Here is a 23,213-nt window from a genome sequence, read left to right as displayed (position 1 = left end):
TTATAAACTGTTCAAATAAGAACCCCTGTCAGTCCAACTGCTCGTTCCCGACTCAGTTCTTCTTGTATCAACTGTTTTTCTTCCTTTCACAGATGATGTCTTTTAGTGAAAGAGCACGTGCTACTAGGACAAGAACTGAGGGAAGAGGCTGTTAAGTAGCTTTCTTTGTTTTAGGGAAAAAGACCAATCCAGTTCCAACAGAATATAAAGAGTGCAAGAATAAATATAAACGATTAATATTAGAGGAAAGTCAATTTTAAATGCTTTGAATGAAAATTTCTACTAGTTTCGTGTAACTATGCTTTATTATTAGCTTATGATAGCATTATATGTTGCCCAATATTTAGATTTTGCTGATGTTTCATTGAAACTTTTTAAAAGACACTAAAAATTTTTTAAAATGCAGTACACTATAAATGCAGTGCACTATAAATTACTAATTTAATTATTAATATTTAGAGAATGAACATGTCACAAACAACTATTTTACTTCACTTATTATTCCATGTTGTTGATTTTGCAAACTGGACTTTAGAACATAAGGTTATAGGAATGTTTTATGTGTGCAGTGCACGTTAGTAACAGATATTCAAAATATATGTAGACACTTTTAAAGATTATTCATGAGCCCAGGTAGAAAAAAAAATGATATTTAAAAACGCTACAAATTCATATTACGAGCATAATATTTTATAATACAACAGGAGAAAAAGTGTTGTATTTGCTAATATTGTACTATCCTTCAGTTTATGAAACTGTCATTCTACAACTCCAAGGTAAAGATTTGGTTGTGCATTCATGTTTGTAATACTGAGAAGGGCTGACAACAAAAGAAGTGACAATATCCTTTTTTTTATATGTATACACACAGCATGGGCCCCATTAGGTATTTGTCAGTCTGTTGTCACATACAACCTCAAGCGCGCACATGCCCCCCCCCCCCCCCACCCACCACACACACACACACACACACACACACACACACACACACACACATTTAACTCTTTTTTCCATTCACCTCTTTATAAACAATAACTTACAATTATCTATAGCAAGTATGCTCTGAAATTGAAGTAGTGTTCCTTTGCTTTCATCTTTTCTAACTAAGAAGGAGTTCTCATATATACAAATTTCTTACATTAAGTGGCATCAATAATGATGCAAAGAATGTGCAGCTGATGTATATCAGGTCAGGTACTCTGTATGATGATTGACTAAGGTTTATGGAAACAACTCTTAAGAACATCTCAGAGTTTAAGTACCTTGTTCATGCAATGAAATGGCAACCACAATCCATACCAAATGCATGAAAAGTGCTTTTTTTTAATATGCCTGTCATATCCAAGAAGGGAATGGTAAAGGCAGATGCTATAGACTGGGCCAGATAGGAAGGTAACTTCCCCAGCCTCGTCCACTGCCTGATGCATCCACTCCACCTAATGACATAGAAATGGCGATAATTAACTGTTTAGGTATCATATTACAGTTTCATACAAAAGGACAGAATTCAATTTGATGCCTACCTTTAGAGACTGCCAGTAATTGGTTTGTTTCCTCTGGACTAAGTTTCAGAATAGTGTTGAGAACAGGCACTAAACGTGTCCTTTCATCTCCACCCTGCAATGTGACAAACTGGAAGAGGGGACAAAACAAACCAATATTAGTAAACCATGTACATAAATAACATGAAAGTAACCTGGGATCAAGTAATAACACTTGTCCCCTGTCAAAGCCATTTCTGCCACACAAGTACGAAACAATTATGCACAAATAGATGGAGCTGTTTCCTCATTCTTTAGGAACATTGGCTTTCATTATGGAACATAATATGTGTTATTATGACTGCAGAACATGAGGATTTGCATTAGATGAAGTGTGAATTACAAGGAATAATTGGCACTCTAAAATACACCAGCTGACCGTTGCAACACATCATTCTTGGTCTAAAACAATGTCAACAAAGGTGAGATGTTTACAAAACAAAAAAACATAATAATTGTCACTTCAGAGCGAATATTTAATTCCGGAGACATTTCAGCACTTCCTCAATATGAGTGAGCAAGGCTAAATGTTTTGAAACACACTGATCTCATTTCAGGTGTTATAAATCTAAGGAACATAATTTAAGCAGCCAAACTGTTTACTGTGAAACCTCCAAATAGTTTAAAAATGTGGGTTGAATCAAGACTCAAACCTGGAACCTGTGGCATTCATGGGCAAGTGCTATACCGACTGAATTCGTGACTTTCCCTCACAGCTTTACATTTGCCAGTACCTCACTGACACACAGTTTGATTCTGTTAGAAAGTTTCAAATCAGTGCAAACTCCCAGAATGACAATTCATTCTGTTCTGTTATTGTTTAGAGCCGCAATAACAGCTACGTAATTTGGATCGAAACATTTAATATGGACACATTTCATTTTTGTACAATAGAAAAGAGTGAAAGTTAGTTTGTGACACAGTATCTGAACAATATGTTTTAATGTGATGGCTTATGTCTTTCAGCTGTATATTGACCAGACTAATATGAAAAATACCAGTTCTATGAGTGCATGACTTGTCGAGTACTACAGAACTGTACATTTAACTGTCACGATTACAGTATTCTATGGGGCTTCAAATTGTCATAAATTTGTCAAAAAAAGCTAGTACCTTAAGCAGCACATTCTTGAGATATTCCAGATTGTGAGCATGCTGCTCACGTTCAGCACTGCGCTGATTACGCCTCAATTCGTCTTTGAGCAATTTAGCTTGTTGTTGAGATAAAGCCAGCTCCCTCTCAGCTTCACTCAGCAGGGATGCCAAATGTCGTCCTCTTGCTTCTGCTGCTCTCAACTGCAGTTGAGAATCTTGGAGTGCTGCCTCAGGACTTGTATGCTCTCCTGTATTTGTGATCTCTGTCTCCTGAGATGGTACTAAAATATAAAAAGCCAAAAATTAGATTATATAAGTCATATTTATAATTTTTCTTAAAATATATTAAATCAGAAAGTTATCCTACTAGTGAAAACAAAGTAAGTTGTTTTGCAGAGTTTCTAAACAAATCAAGCACAACAGTGTTATACTCAGAGAACAGCATGGGTTAAAAAAAGCACTTAGCATTTTCACTTCGTGATTTTTTTTTAATGAAAATGTCAAGGAGCTTCAATTCTTAATTTACTCAACATGCACCAGAACAATTAAAACTACATAGGAAATACAGCTTTTTCAATAAATGTAGCTTTTGTTCTTTAATTATAGAAAACTTTCACTTGTCTGTGTTTAATCTTCTATTTGATTATTTACAAGCATTGTGTTTGCACTTTTCAATGGGTGCCATCTTGAAGCTAAAATCTCTAAACACTCTGATATTTGAGTTAGGTTTACAATAAAGCTATCATCTACTTTAATCCTACAACTCTAACACCTTACTTTCATTTGACAACAGACCACACTGCTTTTGCCTTACTTTCACGTTGTACAATGAACTTACTGCTTGCCATTTGTTTGGCTGCCTTCACAACTTTTTAAAATATAGCTTCATAATGATGAAAAACCTCAGTAAAACAACTGTTTTTACTATATTTCAGGTCATTGTGGAGTGTCCTCTTTCTGGATCTAGAAATTCTTATGCCCCGAGTTATCCATTTAACTTTATTAGTCATTTTGTTACATACAATTTAAAGTGGAAAGGTTTCGTTAAATATTTCAAGAAATCTACTAAAAAAATTGTTAAAATTACTATTACTTGAAATGCAGTTGTTGCAAGGCCATTCACCCTCTTTTAACTTATTTCTAATAGTAACAGAACTTTTTTCATTGAGTTTCCTTTTCATATGGCTTTTATTACATGAAATTTCTTTATTAATTTTTGGTAGTTCAATGAATATTCCAGAGTGGTCAGATATTCCTAAAGCTATGCAAAATTTATAAACATCTCCAAATACGTAATTTGTTGGAATATTATCAATACAGGTAGCTCACTGCATTTACTCTAGTGGGTTGCACGAAGTTTATTCTGAAACCCAAATTGCTTTCAACTATGATATTGACAATGAAGTCAGCAGCTATTACTATCTTTTTCCTATTTTCTATACCGAGATTTTCAAGCAGGCAAAGAAACAAATGTAAACCCATATTCATTGAGGCAAATAACTTTGATTTTTCTTTTCAGATAGAATAATTGTAACTCGTTCACTTCATGACTGTTGTTTGGAAAGTCACCACTTAGACCATTTATATTCAAATACATTATGTAGGGACATTCTTCCTATTTATGGTCTCAAGCATTCTCTTCCCATGGTACTGTTTCGGTCTTGCCATTTTCGTTGCCAAACACTGTTTCTTGTCCCCATCATTTCTTACAAGTTTCCACATTTTTCAAAATTGGACATGTATCAGTGAACACTTTACTAAGAATTCTGGATCCTAACCTATTTAAATGAAGACCATCTTAATCCGCACAGCTCTTATATCATTAGAGTTTTTGTTTAAATCACAGTTTATTCTCTCTCTATATTGATCACTGGCTGATCTTCTGCAGATAATACCATATTCTAGACATTTTGTAGTAGTTTCTGGCAGTTTGAATTATGTTTCTTGTTTCACTCACAATTCCCTCTTCCATGCTGCGAGCCATATACACACACCAAAAAATGTTTCGCATCACCCCGGTTCCCAGAACTCCTGAAGATAGACGTTAACTGTGGATATTGTATCACAGACACAGTTCCTTCGACTGTTCAGAGATGCCACTAAACCCACCCAAAGATGTAAACAACCATGCATGAGCAGTGCCTATTCGATAGAGGGTGTCTGTCAGCTGATCAGTTCCCATCATTCCACCAGAAAGGAGGTACACGGCTCGTGTTTCCTATGGTTCAACCATGACTAGATGGTCAATACCGCAGTTTGATCATATCCGTATTGTTACTTTGTGCCAGGAAGGGCTCTCAACAAGGGAAGTGAATCAAAGTGATGTTGTTCGGACGTGGAGGAGATACAGAGAGACAGGAATGGTTGATGACAAGCCTCACTCAGGCCACCCAAGGGCGCCTACTGCAGTGGATGACCGCTACCTACGAATTATGGCTTGGAGGAACCCTGACAGCAACGCCACCATGTTGAATAATGCTTTTTGTGCAGCCACATGACATCGTGTTATGACTCAAACTGAGCGCAATAGGCTGTATGATGCACAACTTCACTCCCGACGACCATGGCGGGTCCATCTTTGCAACATGACACCATGCAGCATGGTACAGATGGGCCCAACAACACCCGAATGGACCGCTCAGGATTGGCATCATGTTCTCTTCACCAATGAGTGTCGCATATGCCTTCAACCAGACAATTGTTGGAGATGTGTTTGGAGGCAGCCCAGTAAGGCTGAACACCTTAGACACACTGTCCAGAGAGTGCAGCAAGGCTAAAAATGGTTCAAATGGCTCTGAGCACTTTGGGACTTAACATCTGTGGTCATCGGTCACCTAGAACTTAGAACTAATTAAACCTAACTAACCTAAGGACATCACACACATCCATGCCTAAAGCAGGATTCGAACCTGCGACCGTAGCGGTCATGCGGTTCCAGACTGAAGCGCCTAGAACCGCACGGCCACACCAGCCGGCAATGCAGCAAGGTGGAGGTTCCCTGCTGTCATGGGGCGGCATTACGTAGGGCCAATGTATGCCGCTGGTGGTCATGGAAGGCACCATAATGGCTGTGCGAATCGTGAAGGTCTTCCTCCGAGCGATAGTGCGACCATATCGGCAGCATATTGGCGAGGCATTTGTCATCATGGACGACGATTCGCGCCCCCATCATGCACATCTTGTGAATGACTTCCTTCAGGATAATGACATCACTCAACTAGAGTGGCCAGCATGTTCTCCAAACATGCCTGGGGTAGACTGAAAAGGGCTTTTTGTGGATGACGTGACCCAACAACCACACTGATGGATCTACGCTGAATCGCCATTGAGGAGAGGATCAACAGTGACTTGATGAACTTGTGAATAGTATGCCACAACGAATACACGCATGCATCAATGCAAGAGGTATTAGAGGTTCTGGTGTGTACAACAATCTGGACCACCACCTCTGAAGGTCTCATTGTATGGTGGTACAACATGCAATGTGTGGTTTTCATGAGCAATAAAAAGGGCAGAAATAATGTTTACGTTGATCTCTGTTCCAATTTTCTGTACAGGCTCCGGGACTCTTGGAACCGAGGTGATATAAAACTTTTTTTTTAATGTGTGTATGTTGCTAAAGTGTTTCTTGAACTGGTGGGTCTTGATTCCTGAATGAAATATCTAGGATTAAAGTAGATGATAGCTTTATTGTAAACCCAGATCAAATATCCGAATATTTAAAGAGTTTAGATTCAAGATAGCACCCACTGATAAGTGTTGTAACATAACACTTGTAAATAAGCAAAAGTTAAATAGTGCATAAATAAGCAAAAATTAAACAGTGTATCATGCAAAAATTGTCAGAAACGGGATGTAAAAGGAATTCTATGTTTGAAGTGCAACTTCTGGCTGCATGAAAGGTGTACGAAAATACGCTTAAAATTTATTAGTGACAATATTCACTGATCATGCAGGATGAAAACACAACTAACTTCCACAGCAAGTTTGCAGGAAGAAATTATTAAAAGTGCTTCGTTGGGACACTGACACTTTAAAAGCAGAATTATCAGTGCAGAAGCATGGAAATTGTGATCTGAAATGCAGGAAAATATATTTTTGTTAGACAGTTGAGGTGAGAGATGGAAATAATATTAAAAATGGGTGGCTGGTACACTTCTTAGGTCAAACAACAAGGCTGCTGCACGTGCAGAAGAACCATAAATAAATGCAAGTGGAAAAGTGTAATATACAGTACAAAAAATTTGAAAGTCTCAATAATGAAAAACAGAGTGAAAAAAAAATGAATTTCTTGTTGTAGGCAATTCTCTGCTGACAAATGTGGCACAGCAAAATTTCACAATGCACGTTAGACCAAAAATCAGGACCCACTAATTGGTTGGTTGGTTGGTTTGGACAGTAAAGTGACCAAACTACAGGGTCACCTACCAGTTGAACAAACACATTAGCAACATATATAGCTCACAGGATGATTCAGCAGATGCATCTTGGAAGGCTTACAAAGGAGTCTCCATCCAAGTAGGTACAAATTCTCTTACAAGCAACACTGAAGAGGGAATTGTAAGTAAACTAGAAAATTAATCTGAACTGCCAGAAACCTCTACAAAAAGTCTACAATTGTGGTGAGTGGTATTATCTACAGAAAATCAGTCACTAATCAATATATAGAGAGAATAATTCATAAATGTGGCAAAGATGTTGATGTAGCACAGTATCACAGTACAGTGAATCCCTTTGGACTCCACCAAGAAGCTGAGTATCTTACAGATTTTACAAAAGCCACAATAAAGGATGTTGAAAATGTTATCACTGAAAAATTAAAACTCTGCTGTGTGGAATGGTACACCCATTTAAGTTATTAAAACAGTGTGGGAAACAATAGCACTTCCCCTAACTAAAATATTCAACCAATCTCTTGAACACATATAGCTTTCCTAATGTTTTGAAGTATGCCAAAGTCAGACCTCTTTTCAAGAAAGGGTAGAGGGAAGATGTGGGAAACTATGGCCCTAATTCTATTCTTCCAATCCTGTCAAAAGTGTTAAAGAAAGTAGCCGCAAACCAAATCAAAAATTTTATTGTAAAAATGATATTATAATCAACCAATATGGATTTTAACCATGAAAAAACACTCTGGTTGCAGTGAACAACTTCATTGAAAAGATATGTACATCACTGGATCAGAGGAGTAAAGTTGCAGGTATCTTCTGTGATCTCACAAAAGCATTTGACGCCGTGAACCATGACTTGCTTATCTACACATTAGACAAATACAGGATTAAGAACAATGCTCTAAATTGGCTCACGTCATACTTACACAACAGAAAACAAAGGGTAACTATCACTTCAGAAGCAGTGAATTATTATTGTAAATGGAGTACAATATCACAAGGTGCCTCAAGGCTCCAATTTGGTGCCAATCCTGTTCCTATTCTACATAAATGACTTACCCATAAATATAAATTCCCCATCAGTTCTATTTACATATGGTATCTTTGTTTTAATTGAAGATGACAATGCAGAAAAAATTCTGAGCTCCATTGTAAGCACTCTGGATACCTTGGAAAACTTGATCCAGTTAAATGGATTGAAACTAAATGTTGCAACAAACCATGCAGTACATTTTAATACCAAACATTCAAAATGTGTGGAACTTAAATATAACGTAACAATCAACTTATGGAAGACATTGACCCAGTTAAATTCCTACAACTAAATGTGGACAAGAACTTAAGTTGGAATATACGTATTGACTTCCTATCAAATAAACTATGCTGTTTTGCATTTGCAATGCAATTAGTAGCAAATTTCACTGAGATGAGTACACAAAAAAATGCTTATCATAGTTATTTTGAAACCGTTATTAGATATGGTATAATTTTCTAGAGAAATTCAAGTAGAGTACCTCAATTACTAAAACTGCAAAACAAAATTGTCAGATACATGTGCACTAAGCAGCAAACAGAGTCTTGTTGCCCATTATTTAGGAAACTACAAATCCTAAAGGTTCCCTTCACATACATTTATGAAATTATAATCTTGCTACACAGCAGACAAAATTTTGAAGAGAATGATTTCAACCACACACACAACATGCAAAATAAAAGTAATTTTATGCTACCCAAACACCAGTTGCAATTATACGCACGGACTCCACGGTGTACAGGGATGACAATATAAAACAAATTAAGGGGCAAAAACATGTTTAATGTTAAGCCAAATTTTAAAAACTAGGCTACAGCAGATTCCATGGGAGAAACACAACTTTTCAATAGAAGAATTCATGGATGATGAAATGATAATTTGAGCAAGGGGTAATTAAGTGTTAAGATTTTATTGTATGTGTGCTTAACAAAATTGTATCTAACAATGGAAACTGCAGGTGAAAATATCAGAAATGTAGGAAAAGATAGACTGCTACTTATTGAAAAGAAGATACATCATGCTGCAGACAGGCACAATTAAAAGACACTCACATGTAGCTTTCGGCCACAGCCTTCGTTGAGCCGACAAAGAGGCACGCGCATGCCCATTCGTGCGCGCCCACACACACACACACACACACACACACACACACACACACACACACACACACACGTGCACATGACCGCCAAGTCTAACACCTTGGGCCCGAATGTATTATTGTATTATTATTATGATGCTGTTTGTTAACATCAGTGGTTCTGTGTTTATGGTTAAATTTTACGAAATTCTGACAGTCTCCTGTACCTTAAGCAAATGATTTACATTATGTACATTATGAGACAAATAAACCACAATTCCCAATATCTAAATGCTGTCTGACAAAATGTTTTGTACAACTGTGAAAAATCAACCTATGATTGATTAATATATGCTATCTTTACAGCAATATCAAAAGTTGCAACAGTTTCCAAATGTATGTTCTATTAGTTCCTGAAAACGAGAAAGTAATCTCTGCCACTAAATACATGTAATCTCTGCCACTAAATACATCAGTGCAATACCAGAAAGTATGTCTTGAGCAATAATTTTAATCAAATCAAAAGGAAAATTCACCTGAGAAAACTACAAAATTACTGAAAATGTGCCAGTGAAACACACTTCACCTGTTAGGAAGCATGCCTAGTCCCATGGCATAGGGGAAACAAGTACAAAAGTAAAGAGATTTGTTGATCTTTGGCAGTTCAAATGGACAGGGAAATGACAGTGAGAGATGAGACGAATCACCTGGTGCACTACGTGGGTATACCTGGTGGCCACATTCAACATGCTGAAGAGGCTGTTCGAGCAAGCATTGGGGGGAACAGAATGCAACCAACTGGCACATGTAGAAACAAATGATGCCTGTTGTCTGGGCTCAGAGTTAATTCTTGGAATATTCTAGTGATTGGCAAAGAAGGTTAAGAAGGCCAGCCTCCCTATCAAAATTTCAATGAAGCTCACAATCTGCAACATTGTCCTCAGTACTGATTGTGGCCCATAGGTTCCAAGACAAGTGGAAGGCACGAACCCGAGACTTCAATCGCCTATTTCATAAACTTGCATCACAGGGTTGAGAATTTCAGGGTCCCCATAAATGGGCAGAGGAGCGCACAAGACATTTTTATATTAGGAAACTATTCACCCACTCCAGAAGGTAATACTTGTACGAGAACACAAAGTTTTAATGTATAATTCAAAGAAATGTAACATCCATTAAGATCTGTGAGATTAGTTGCTGAAGCATTTACAACAAAGGGCCAAATTTTGACATGCCTCTAAAAAGCAGTAGTGTTCATTTAACTCTAAGTACACAAAAAGGATAAAACTTGAAACTAACAAAAATGAGATTTATGGTGTAAATCTAACTTGAGTATGCAGAAGGATAGGCTAATGGGAAATGGAGGTGGCGTATCCATCACAGTAGACAAGAAACTCAAATCCGACAAGATAGAAAGTAAAGTTGCATGCGAGATAGTTTGGGCAAGACTCAGCATCAAGGGTGGGCACAGACTTAATTTTAATTCTTTCACTGACCACCAGACTCACTCCCCAGTGTAACCAAGAACTTTCAACAAAATTCAGTTGATAGTACATATTTTCTCCTACGACACTGTTATCATTAGAGGACACTTCAGTTTGATAGTACATATCTTCTCCAATGACAGTGTTATCATTAGAAAAAACTTTAATCATCTAACAATTTCTTGGGGTAATCAGTTTGTAACCGGTGGGCCTGAAACGATATCCTGCAGAACAACAGTAAATGTCTTCTTTGAAAACCATTTAGAACAGGTAGTTCAGAAGCCCACACATGATGCAGAAACAGGTATCATATGTTCATAATATCCTAATCAACAGGACTTTGGTCCGCCAATGTTTTGTGTCTGGCCACTGCCAACATTGGTGAAATAAAAACACTGTACCTTTGCATATTATAGCCATTACAAAGCAATTTTCTTGCCAAACCAACATGCACCTATGTAGTGCCACCACTACATGAAGAAACCGCAACTTGTTCCCTCCCACACCACTTCTCCCCTTCCTCAATCTGTATGGTGGGGAGTTAATGAGCAGAGCTTCCTTCATTCCCTGCACTCCCCTGAGAATTTGTTTAGGACATTTGGAGAGGATGTGGGGGTGGGGGCAACAACCATATCAGTGAACACGCAACAGCTGTAGCAACCATGATGATCAAAGTACAGAGGGAAACTAAAATAAGAAGAAAGGTTTTCATATTCAGTAAACTAGATAAAGAAGTAGTAGTAGTACCAAGTGTAGCAGTTCATGATAGCATGGTACAGAGATTCTTTAACAAAACTTCTAAGGGAACAGCAACTACAGCTTAATTGGTGTAAACCAATCTACAGCTGTAGATGGGTTTTACATGGTTCCGGCTAGTGTGCGCCCATTTCAGTTCTAGTAAAAATGGTGTCCGGACAACAGAAAGCATTCTGTGTTCTACGTATTGCGCAGTGCAGGTCAATGATAACTGTTCAGGGTGACTTTCGTATCTGGTATGGTTGCTCTGGTGTGGGACAGAACAAGCTGTGGTTCCACAGTGGTGGCACACATAGGTGCATGTTGGTTTGGCAAGAAAATTATTTTGTAATGGCTATAATATGCAAGGGTACTGTGTTTTTATTTCACCAATGTTGGCAGTGGCCAGACACAAAACATTGGCAGACCAAAGTTGCCCGACTTCTGTTGATAAGGATATTTTGAACATACAGCACAGAGCATTAGATGATGGCATGAATAATTCTGAGAAACAGGTTGTTTGTGTAAAGACAAATCGCCGGGCCATCCCCAAGTGTCTAACACAGACGTCGAACACATCCGCCGTAGTTTCACAATGAGTCCGCAGATATCCATTTGCTGTGCAGCTCAGATCTAGATAGCTTACCTCAAGAACTCGCCCATCTAAAGACAGTATTCAGCGAAAATGGGAATTCTACCTGGCAGATTAACAGGGCACTAACAGTTAAAACCAAGAAGCAGGAAGTGGAAAAAAGAGGAGAACATGCCAGAACAATCTTTAGCTTTTCTTCCGCAAGAATCCTCCGAAAATTTCAGGTAAAAGTGATTTTCCGCCCACCATCGAAGATTGCGGACCTTGTGGGATCAGTAAAGGACAATCTGTTACTATGAAAGGCCGAAATTTACAAGATACCATGCCAATGTGGCATGGCTTACATAGGTCAAATCACACACACCGTGAAAGAACGCTGCACTGAACATCAACGTTACACTCGCCTTTTGCAGCAAAACAAGTCCGCTATCGCTGAACATTGTATTTCCACTGGACATTCAATGGAGTGTGAGAAAACAATAATTTTGTCCACAGCGACATCTTTCTGGGACTCCATTATTAAAGAATCTGTAGAAATATGCCTGGCGGAAAATCTGTTGAACCTTGACAGCAGCTACCAGTTGGACAGTGCATGGAATTCCATCATTCCCATGATTTGCTCAAATCGAAGATGACAAGAGTGTGCCGACGGCCGCGGCAAACAGCAACGCATATGACGACTGAGTTCTGCTATTCCACCAGCGAGGGCACTGCCGGCGGGCAGTGTGGTCCATCTATAAAGTTTTCGACGCATGCGCAGAATAGTTACAGCGCACTATATATTGCAGAACAGAGGACATTTTCACCAGTCTGCGATGGTTCACCTGAAGATGACTGGCAGGTGCCCAGTTGAAATATCGTGCGAGGTATTGAACGATGACTGGCTGCAAACCCGAAATTAGTTTGAACAGTCAATTTGCCGGGAAAATTTTAAAATTCACGTCTGGATAGATGTCTACCTATTACACGTTACAACCTTCTTCAACTGTCGCAGGTCTCTGTCCATCAGCAGACAAGGTTGGACTGTATGCTTTTGTTCTGTACGTGTCCTTTCACACATTTCCACTTCTCTATCACATCAGAAACAGTGGATCTAGGGATGTTTAGGAGTGTGGAAATCTCACATACAGACATATGATGGAAGTGACACCCAATCACCTGAGCATGTTCGAAGTCCGTGAGTTCTGCAGAGTGCCCCATTCTTCTCTCTCACATGTCTAATGACTAGTGAGGTCACTGATATGGAGTACCTGGCAGTAGGTGGCAATACAATACACCTAATACGAGAAACTTATGTTTTTGGGGGTGTCCGGATCCTTTTGATCACATCATGTATGTAACATACTTATCTTTTGTTTTATTCCATTGTTTACTGTTTTGTTTTACTGGCTCCTAATCTTGTGGTGTTATTTTTATATAATGGATCAAAAACTAATGTTTAATAGTTGTATGTTGTGGAGGGGAACAGAAGATGAAGAGTCAGCTTAAATTTTCATGGAAGTTAGACGCCATAAGAGAGTATTATAGATGTAACATATGAGGTGTTAAAATTAGTTTGATGAAGGTGTTGCTCAGCATTCTTCCTACATCTACCAGTGGGGTCTGTCATCAAGATAATGTATTGTCGTCCAACAGACATGATACACATGGTTTGGGAGTTTGAGACTAAGTCTCTATACTGTAGTTATACTTATGTTGACTTACTATTTTTGTTACAAGTCTTCCATCAAATATACCACGCACAAAAATGATGTTTGTGAACGTACTGTAATAGACTGGTTTTCCTACTGTAGGGAGACGTGGTGAATTTATTAAATGCAGGATATAACAGAATGATGATTTAAAAATTTAAGCGAGTGTAGAGGGCAAAATTTTGAATGTTTTGATATAAGGAACATATAGACACAAATGTCAAAGTTTCTACAGCTACCACCATCTTGTTAAAAATCCACCTATTTTGATAAGCAGATATACCATGCATTCTGTTCTAAGCAAGTTCAGAGGAGGAATGTAAATGAAGATGTGGAGGCACCCATTGCAATGGCATTCTTGCCGTATTTTTGTGGCATGTCTTCAAGAATAGAAAGAATCCTCAAGAGACCGACATCAAATGTGTTTTTGGCTACCAGTAAAATTGAGGAATTTGTTGTGTTCGGTCAATGACGATCTTGGTCTTAGGACATGTAGTGTATGTAAGATTCCATGTCAATGTGGGAAATCTTATACTGGGCAGACATGCCGAACAGTGCAAGAATATCGTGCTGAACACCATCATCACACATGCCTGGGCCAACCTGACAAACCAGCAGCAGTGCAGCACTGCCTCGAAACAGGACACTGCATGTTTCACGAGAAGAAAGTTTTATGCCCAGCATCATCTTTCTGGAACTGTGTTCTTAAGGAGGCCAGACATATCCTTACAGCAGACAATTTTAGAAATCTACCTGGAATTCAGCACTGGCTGCCATTAAATCAAACAAGGAGAAACAAGAACTTTCGATTCATGACTTGATGCGGTGCAATGCTCAAATACCTGTATGAGTACGTACTAGAAGAGATTCTCACATTTCAGCTGGAAATCTTGGAGATTACCTTATTGACCTTAACATCTTACCAAGTCCTTTGAATGGTGCACTGTATTTGAGCTCTCTGGACAATGCCTTGCCTGAACTTCTGAAGGATATTCAGTTGCAACTGTGCACTAGTTTGTGGTTTCAGAACAGTGGTGCTCCAATGCACTTTGATTCTCAGGCCATTCCCAGTCAATTAGTCTGTGCTTCGTTGGCCTCATCCCTCCTGACTTTTTCCTTTGGAGTTATGTGAAGTCACTTGTGTACTCAACACCAGCAGGAACAAGGAACAGTACCTAAGCTTACTGAGTGCATCTTTAATAGTGTTTGATATCGACAGATGACAGCATGGAATCTTGCAGAGAAGCAGACAAAACATGGTCTGTTGTTGTTTATTATGTAATGAAGTTGATGGTCATCACACTGAACATTTACTCTCCAGTAGCAAAGCCACAGATTTGGTTTATAGTATTTGCCTGTATACTATTGTAACAAACATACAAACTATAATAAACTGGTGTTTCATTTAGCCTACAAAATGTGTAGAAAGTGCACAGTGTTATAGAAATTTTATTTCACATTTCCAGCTACAGGTTCCTTATATCAGAACATTCAATATTTCATCACCTACAATCTACCAAATTTTTAAAATGTCATTCTACTATAACCAGTATGGGGAACCAATAAAGGAAGAGAGATGGTAATGGAAGTTGATAACTCTCATTTTGGTATCAATAAGGGTGGAAAGGGGCAGTGTGGGTCTTTGGGTTTTCTAGCTGTCTTTGGGTGGGGATTCTGCTGACTTTGTATTTTAGGGGGTTTTAACTTCCCTCATACAGGAATATATATGTAAGGGCTACGATCACCCTGTTGTGAACCACGATTTGGAATTTAAAGACTATGGGGCTGGGGCCTGTACCAATATTCCTGAGAGGTATTAGGGAGCTGTCAAATCTTTTGTTGGAAAGTGGCAAATGCAATATTCTGTCTTGTAGACTCATCATGATAAGTAATGCTGGCAGAAGTGTGTTCCTCAGGGTTACTCTATTTTCAAGGATTTAGTTTTTATTATTATTATTTTAAACTAAATTGTGAAATTGTTCTATTTTATTGCAATTGACAATTTTACCTTTACCCTTTGGTGTTATTTCTGTTCACAAGTAGCCTATATCTTTCTCTTCATGGCAAATTTTGTCTCTGGTTAGTTTGAATCTTTGTTTTGTTGAATTTGCTTTTGTTGTATAAGCTTTTGAATTTCTGTATTGGTATCAATCAGTCTTCTAAGTTGAAGTATATAAGTTTATTGGTGCTTTAGATACAACCTTTTGTTAGTTTCTGCAAATTTCTGCTACATGTACAGGTGCCACTTTTTTTTTATTTTTTATTTTTTTATTTATTTCTACGATTTTGGAATTTTGTACCACTATCGCTATGGGTCTTTTTAAGTTGAGAAATACAGATCAACTGACGTTTCCAATAAAAGTTATAGTTGGTTTGCTCTAAGTGAGCATTTTTATAACTAATATTCTATCACTGTTTCATTTTGTGTATTTTAGTTACCTCCATTTTCCTGCTGTAGTCTCATTAGCTTCACTACTTGTTATTGAGAACTTGTATGAGACTGTATTTGATGTTTATATTTTCACACAATGGATGTGTAAGGTTTTTAAGCTGCTATTTTGAAATCGTATTTGTGTAGCATCTTGGGGCTTGACATTATGTCATTCGTCACACTGACCAGTGGTACTAGACACTCCTGTTTATCTGAAGTGCAGATATTGTGCATTTGTTTCACTTTTATTGTGCATATGATGAGCCACATTGAGATACGACATGCTCTTCAGAATGGGACGGTAGTCACAGCAATGTAATGAGAGGAAATATGTAGATGTAGATGTAAATACCTAATTGGATGTGGAAATAAATATTTCATGGACTACCATCCTGCACTGGTGATGTGCAGACTTCTCAAGGACTGCCATCTCAACAATGGAAAGATGTTCAAATTAAAATGAGATGACATTTTGAATTACAATAGTGATTCTGTGTATAGAAGTATTAAGATGTTATACTGGTTTGACTGGTTGAGGTACTGAAAAGTCAAAAGAATATATACTGCATGTTTAGGCAAAAATACCATGGAAAGTTTATTTTTAAAATGTGGTGTGAATGAGATGACATTTTTTGAATGTAAATCAGTTATTATAGCTTTGGGGATAAAGTCTGGAAGATCAACATGGGAAGGATATGGTCAAAGTACTATTCTACAAATTAATAACAAACCTGTGTTTGAAGAAACTGTTACACTGCATTTATAGTGCCCTTGTGTAGGATGGAGAGATCAAGTGATAACTGCTGATTTTTGAAGTGAATCAAAAATTTGAACTCTGCAAGAAATTATTATAAAGACCACAAAGAGTGCCAAAAGCAAAGAATACTAAAGAAAACCGATAAGGAAGAATATCTGAAGACTATATATGAAGAAAAGCCGGTTTCTCGTAAAGAATTGTTGTCAAATGTTGCCTTGCACACAGAAACCAAAATAACTAACAGATCAAAAAAAGAAATTGTGCTGAAGACAACTGTTACTAGCAGATCTGGTGCTAATAAATTTTAATTAAAGGCTACAGCATGTTATTGCAAAAAGAAGTTTCTTTTAAAAGATGATAGAATGGAAGATACACTTGGGAGAGACTATTAAAATATTGTACACAACTACAATTTGACTGGAGGTAGAAATATGTAAATAAATTTGATAAGCAGTTCAAAATTAATTGGAATGAATTTTGATGTCTTCTAGTAATTCATTTCTTTGAAATGTCCGATTCCAACAGAAAAGTAGGTCATTAGGACTTAACAGTGGCATTGAAAGGACAATCATGTTTATTCCTGTTGAAAAGCTATACGGTTTTGATTTAAATGTGGAATTAAAACAAAGAGTGGTTACAAAATATAAGAGTAGGATTGTGCCATAAAACAGTATTGTACTGGAAAAGATACTGCAAGATGTATTAATTAAGAGAATTAAAAGACAGTCAGACAGATTAATGTACCCTCTCAGGGAGTTCACATTCCTTGTGAATTTGTAGCCGAGACTTACATGGTCCTAAGTTGGTCTTTTAATTTGTTCGTATTTTGTGTTCTTTACAATGATCCTACCCTCTTTCTATTCCGTGTTCTCTGTCTGTAGGTTCTTTCACTATCAGTATCTACCTTTAAGAATGAACACAAAAAGTTAGTAAGTTGGTTTCATTAACAACCAATAATTACTGTGGATCTTTTATTTCATGTATGCACTGGTCTGTAATAATAAACTTTTACAACAACACTTAAGTAGAAATATATAGAGAGTTGGGGGATGCAGTGCAATTTTAAATCTTGCTAGTAAGCCAATGCTGATGGATTTTGTATGTTTATCATGGAAGGCATTGATGATGGGACACAGTTATTTATGAGTAGTTCTGTACAGTATTGTCGGTGTGTGAAAACTTTGTGAGATACTGTTTCAAATGCTGCTGCTAAAAAAAGACATGGTCATTTGTTGAATTAGGATTGTGCCATTGTATGTAATCAGTCATCAAATGCACTCTATAATGTTTCATTTTGGTAAAGTGGCTGTTAAGACTAGTGGTTCCTTGTTAATATTACATTTTACTTTGTTCCTACTGAAGATTAATTTTTCCACAACCAATTGTCTTTCACATTGCTTTTATGGTGCTAAGTGTGATGAATTTCAAGAAACATTTCTCATTCTAAAAATCTAGCACGTTTAAATTTTTGCAGTGGAACATCATCAATTGCTTACTTGCAAGTGAGGTTTGGGATTTTGTGCTTCACCTTAGTTTCATTGTAAAACAACAAACATATGGTGTATACCTCTCGTAACCTACGAATGTTCATAATTACAAATGTGACATATTTATTTAGAGACCATTATACTTTGTATTTGCAAGAATTTGCAAGTAGACATTCACTGAATTGTTACTTCATAATGACTTTACATTTAACGCTTGTCATCAATGCTGTATTCCCTAACCATTTGTCGTATTCAAAATAGAACCATTCCGTAGCCTGACCACACCTCTGGCAATACTGAAGAGCTCTAGAAGCATTCTACATATCTAGTATCTATATCTACAAATCCAAGGATATATAAATCTTTTTTTGTGATTTACAAAGTCTCATCAATTGCCAAAACCAATATCCCAAAGCTAAGGCTGAATCTCAACAGATCACACCACTCTCCCAAGTATAAGACACTGCCATATATATTCATGGACGTCTGGTTAAAAGTATACATTGCACACAGATCTAACTTTTCCTTGTACGCTACAAGTTTCAAGGATCTTTCTTTCAGAAAATGAGTTCAGAAGAAGGATATCTCAAATGCTAGAGGCACCTTGATAGTAACTTTAGAGAGTCTATTATCAGGTAACAAAAAATTGGGTATCCATAGAGCATCCCACAAGATTCACTGCTGTCTTCTATAACTTTAATTACTTCTGCATTATCCACTATGCAAATGTACGTATTCTAGCGTGTGTATATATATATATATATATATATATATATATATATATATATATGTGTGTGTGTGTGTGTATATATATATATACACACACACACACACACACACACACACACACACACACACACACGCACACACACACTCCTGGAAATTGAAATAAGAACACCGTGAATTCATTGTCCCAGGAAGGGGAAACTTTATTGACACATTCCTGGAGTCAGATACATCACATGATCACACTGACAGAACCACAGGCACATAGACACAGGCAACAGAGCATGCACAATGTCGGCACTAGTACAGTGTATATCCACCTTTCGCAGCAATGCAGGCTGCTATTCTCCCATGAAGACGATCGTAGAGATGCTGGATGTAGTCCTGTGTAATGGCTTGCCATGCCATTTCCACCTGGCGCCTCAGTTGGACCAGCGTTCGTGCTGGACGTGCAGACCGCGTGAGACGACGCTTCATCCAGTCCCAAACATGCTCAATGGGGGACAGATCCGGAGATCTTGCTGGCCAGGGTAGTTGACTTACACCTTCTAGAGCACGTTGGGTGGCACGGGATACGTGCGGACGTGCATTGCCCTGTTGGAACAGCAAGTTCCCTTGCCGGTCTAGGAATGGTAGAACGATGGGTTCGATGACGGTTTGGATGTACCGTGCACTATTCAGTGTCCCCTCGATGATCACCAGTGGTGTACGGCCAGTGTAGGAGATCACTCCCCACACCATGATGCCGGGTGTTGGCCCTGTGTACCTCGGTCGTATGCAGTCCTGATTGTGGCGCTCACCTGCACGGCGCCAAACACGCATACGACCATCATTGGCACCAAGGCAGAAGCGACTCTCATCGCTGAAGACGACACGTCTCCATTCGTCCCTCCATTCACGCCTGTCGCGACACCACTGGAGGCGGGCTGCACGATGTTGGGGCGTGAGCGGAAGACGGCCTAACGATGTGCGGGACGTAGCCCAGCTTCATGGAGACGGTTGCGAATGGTCCTCGCCGATACCCCAGGAGCAACAGTGTCCCTAATTTGCTGGGAAGTGGCGGTGCGGTCGCCTACGGCACTGCGTAGGATCCTACGGTCTTGGCGTGCATCCGTGCGTCGCTGCGGTCCGGTCCCAGGTCGACGGGCACGTGCACCTTCCGCCGACCACTGGCGACAACATCGATGTACTGTGGAGACCTCCCGCCCCACGTGTTGAGCAATTCGGCGGTACGTCCACCCGGCCTCCCGCATGCCCACTATACGCCCTCGCTCAAAGTCCGTCAACTGCACATACGGTTCACGTCCACGTTGTCGCGGCATGCTACCAGTGTTAAAGACTGCGATGGAGCTCCGTATGCCACGGCAAACTGGCTGACACTGACGGCGGCGGTGCACAAATGCTGCGCAGCTAGCGCCATTCGACGGCCAACACCGCGGTTCCTGGTGTGTCCGCTGTGCCGTGCGTGTGATCATTGCTTGTACAGCCCTCTCGCAGTGTCCGGAGCAAGTATGGTGGGTCTGACACACCGGTGTCAATGTGTTCTTTTTTCCATTTCCAGGAGTGTGTGTGTGTGTGTGTGTCTATATATATATATATATATATATATATATATATATATATATATATATATATATATATATATATATATGGTTATGAAAGAAGAGTTGTGTGCTTTACACTTTATTATTAGAAATAACTAGGATTATGCATCCACCATAAGAAATGTCCCCTGCAAATGCGTTTCATACTTCCAAATTGACTAGACAATTGACTAAATTGTGATATAATACATTTTAAGTTTTATGGTGGATTACTTTTTCTCCAGGCATTTTAACGATTTCACATTGCTTTGGGGAGAAATGGCCAAATAGCTGACCACTAAAACAACACTTATGACATGCTAACATGATTTAATAAATAAAAATATAATGACATTATGACATAGTTTTCTAGCTACAATGACCCAACAATAAATAAGAAGGGAAAGAACAAAAGGTGTGTCATACAGGACTAAAGTAAGACAAAACTAGGTGATTTTTTATTTGCAAGGTAGGAGTAACAGCATCAAAACTGGTCCAGAGACGAAAGCATTGGTTATGAATAGAGTGGTGTAGCCAAACATATGAAGTATGGTAGGACATAGGATAGGTGTGCTAAGACAGGTAGACCTTCACTTGTGTTAATGTGTTGGGTGGGAGGTTTGAACACATTGTATTTAGGGAAACCACCTCTGAAAGGAAAAGAAAAAGGAAAGTAGATATGAAAGGTGAAACGGTTTGAAGACATTGTATTTAGGGACACCACCCCTGAAAGGAAAAGAAAAAGGGAAGTGGATATGAAAGGTGAAACAGTTTGAAGACATTGCATTTAGGGACACCACCTCTGAAACGAAAAGAAAAAGGAAAGTGGATATCAAAGGTGAAACAGGTTATGTCTGAGGAATGGGTAGACAGTAATATAATGCAATTTAAATGGTAATGAAGCATTTAAATTTTGAGATCCTCTCCAAAGCTGTGCAAAATAAAGCTGGCCTGAGTTGTAAAAGATTACAGAATTTAAGTAAACAGGAAAGTAGTAAAGATACAAATAGTGCCTGAGTTTGTGTAGCTGAGACATAACAGATCAAAAATACAAAACTGAAAAAAATAAAGGAATGTGGAAGTTGTGCCAAAGTTTAAGCTTTGTAAGTCCTCAGAATGTAATTTCACCAAATTAACTTTAAGTAAAAATAAAATCTATAACAGAATGATAGAGCAGCAAGAGTATGTTATGCTACTTAAGAGAGGTAAATGCTTTTGAGAGTATTCCTTGTAACTGTACCATCTAAGCATGTTCCACCTGAAATACTGAAGTTCATTTTAGTAGGCAGATGCCTGTAAAATCTTGCGGCTAAAACTATAAAGTTGTCATAGAGTCAGTTTTCAACCTCTACTAATCTTATAAACACTAAATAAAAACGGAACTGTCATAAATGTTTGTTATGGTCAAGCAATGCTATAGCTGTGTGTAAAGGACAGGGTGATTACCATTAAACTTTAACTACTTGACCCAGCGCATGCAGAAAACTACACTGGTGTCCAAAATTAAAGCAACAAACTGCTATTTCCCTGTCCTGTGTGTAACTCATAATATAATTGTACAAACTGTACACTGATGGCCATAAAATCGCGGTCTACAAAATCAGATGGCATTCAGGTCAACGGTCAGCCACGCCAATGATGACATCATGGCACCTATCAAATGGGATAGAGTTTGCTGAATAGTCCTGCATCCACAACTGCTACATACAGTCACAGACAGCGCAGTATGGCACCAATAAGACACCTACCAGGCTCTCTGCTGTGGAGAGTTATAGGAAGAATGGAAGCAGAATAGTCATAAACTGATGTGGCCCAGTGGCCTAATGTGAATTGTTCTGTTGTTTCTTGGGCTTGGCTAGTTTAGAGAGACCGAAAATGTATCACAAAGACCAGGGCAGGGCCGACCATGTGTGATGTCAGTAACAGAGGGCTGTTATTTGGCTGCAAGCGCATGAAATTACTACTTCAGTACTGCACAGCAACTGGTATCTGACATCGCAGCATCCACTGGATGCATTATATTGACGCAAACAGTGTACAGAAGGCTTCATCAGAGTGGCCTTTATTGTCAGAGACCTGCTGTGTGTGTGCGCCTCTCACTGTTCTTCACAGAAGGGAACATCTGGAGAAGAGTCGTCAATACGTCACCTGGACGGTAAAACTGGGGGCCGAAGTGCTTCTCACAGACAAGGCCTGATTTGGTCTGGAGAGTGATCATTGACAGATTTGCATCTGAAGGGAATGTAGAATATGATTTCGGCACCCACACATTGTGGAAAGAACCGAAATCGTGGAGGATCCCTAATGGTATGGCAGGGATTATGCTGACCACTCAAACACCTCTTCAGGAAACTGTACGGGTGAATAGGCACGGTTTAATTACTGTCATGTATTGTGGGCCGTTGGACCAGACTTCGTATTGATGGACGATAATGACCTCATAACCCGTGGGTAGTTGATGTTTTCTGGGGAAAGGATGATATTGCACACATGGCATGACCAGCTTGCTCCTCAGATGAGCACGTGTGGGGTGAACTAGGGAGACTAGTTGCATCACGTCAGCATCCACTAACCACTCTCCAAGACTTG

General features: G+C 38.8%; 1 protein-coding gene across 1 annotated transcript in view; it reads right to left on the bottom strand.

Annotated features, from left to right (window-relative positions):
- Positions 1-958: 958 nt before the first annotated feature.
- The window catches only part of LOC124594994 (GRIP and coiled-coil domain-containing protein 2), a 282,633-nt gene continuing 260,378 nt past the window's right edge, over positions 959-23,213 (bottom strand). Inside the window, exons 19-21 of the mRNA XM_047133537.1 lie at positions 2,655-2,917; positions 1,524-1,632; positions 959-1,436 (exon numbers count right to left, since the gene is read on the bottom strand). Coding sequence (XP_046989493.1) covers positions 1,369-1,436; positions 1,524-1,632; positions 2,655-2,917 — 440 coding nt within the window. The 3' untranslated portion in view covers positions 959-1,368. The remainder of the gene's footprint in view (positions 1,437-1,523; positions 1,633-2,654; positions 2,918-23,213) is intronic.

Source organism: Schistocerca americana, chromosome 2 (genome assembly GCF_021461395.2).
Source record: "Schistocerca americana isolate TAMUIC-IGC-003095 chromosome 2, iqSchAmer2.1, whole genome shotgun sequence".
NCBI lineage: Eukaryota > Metazoa > Arthropoda > Insecta > Orthoptera > Acrididae > Schistocerca > Schistocerca americana.
This window is presented reverse-complemented; position numbering and strand designations above follow the sequence as displayed.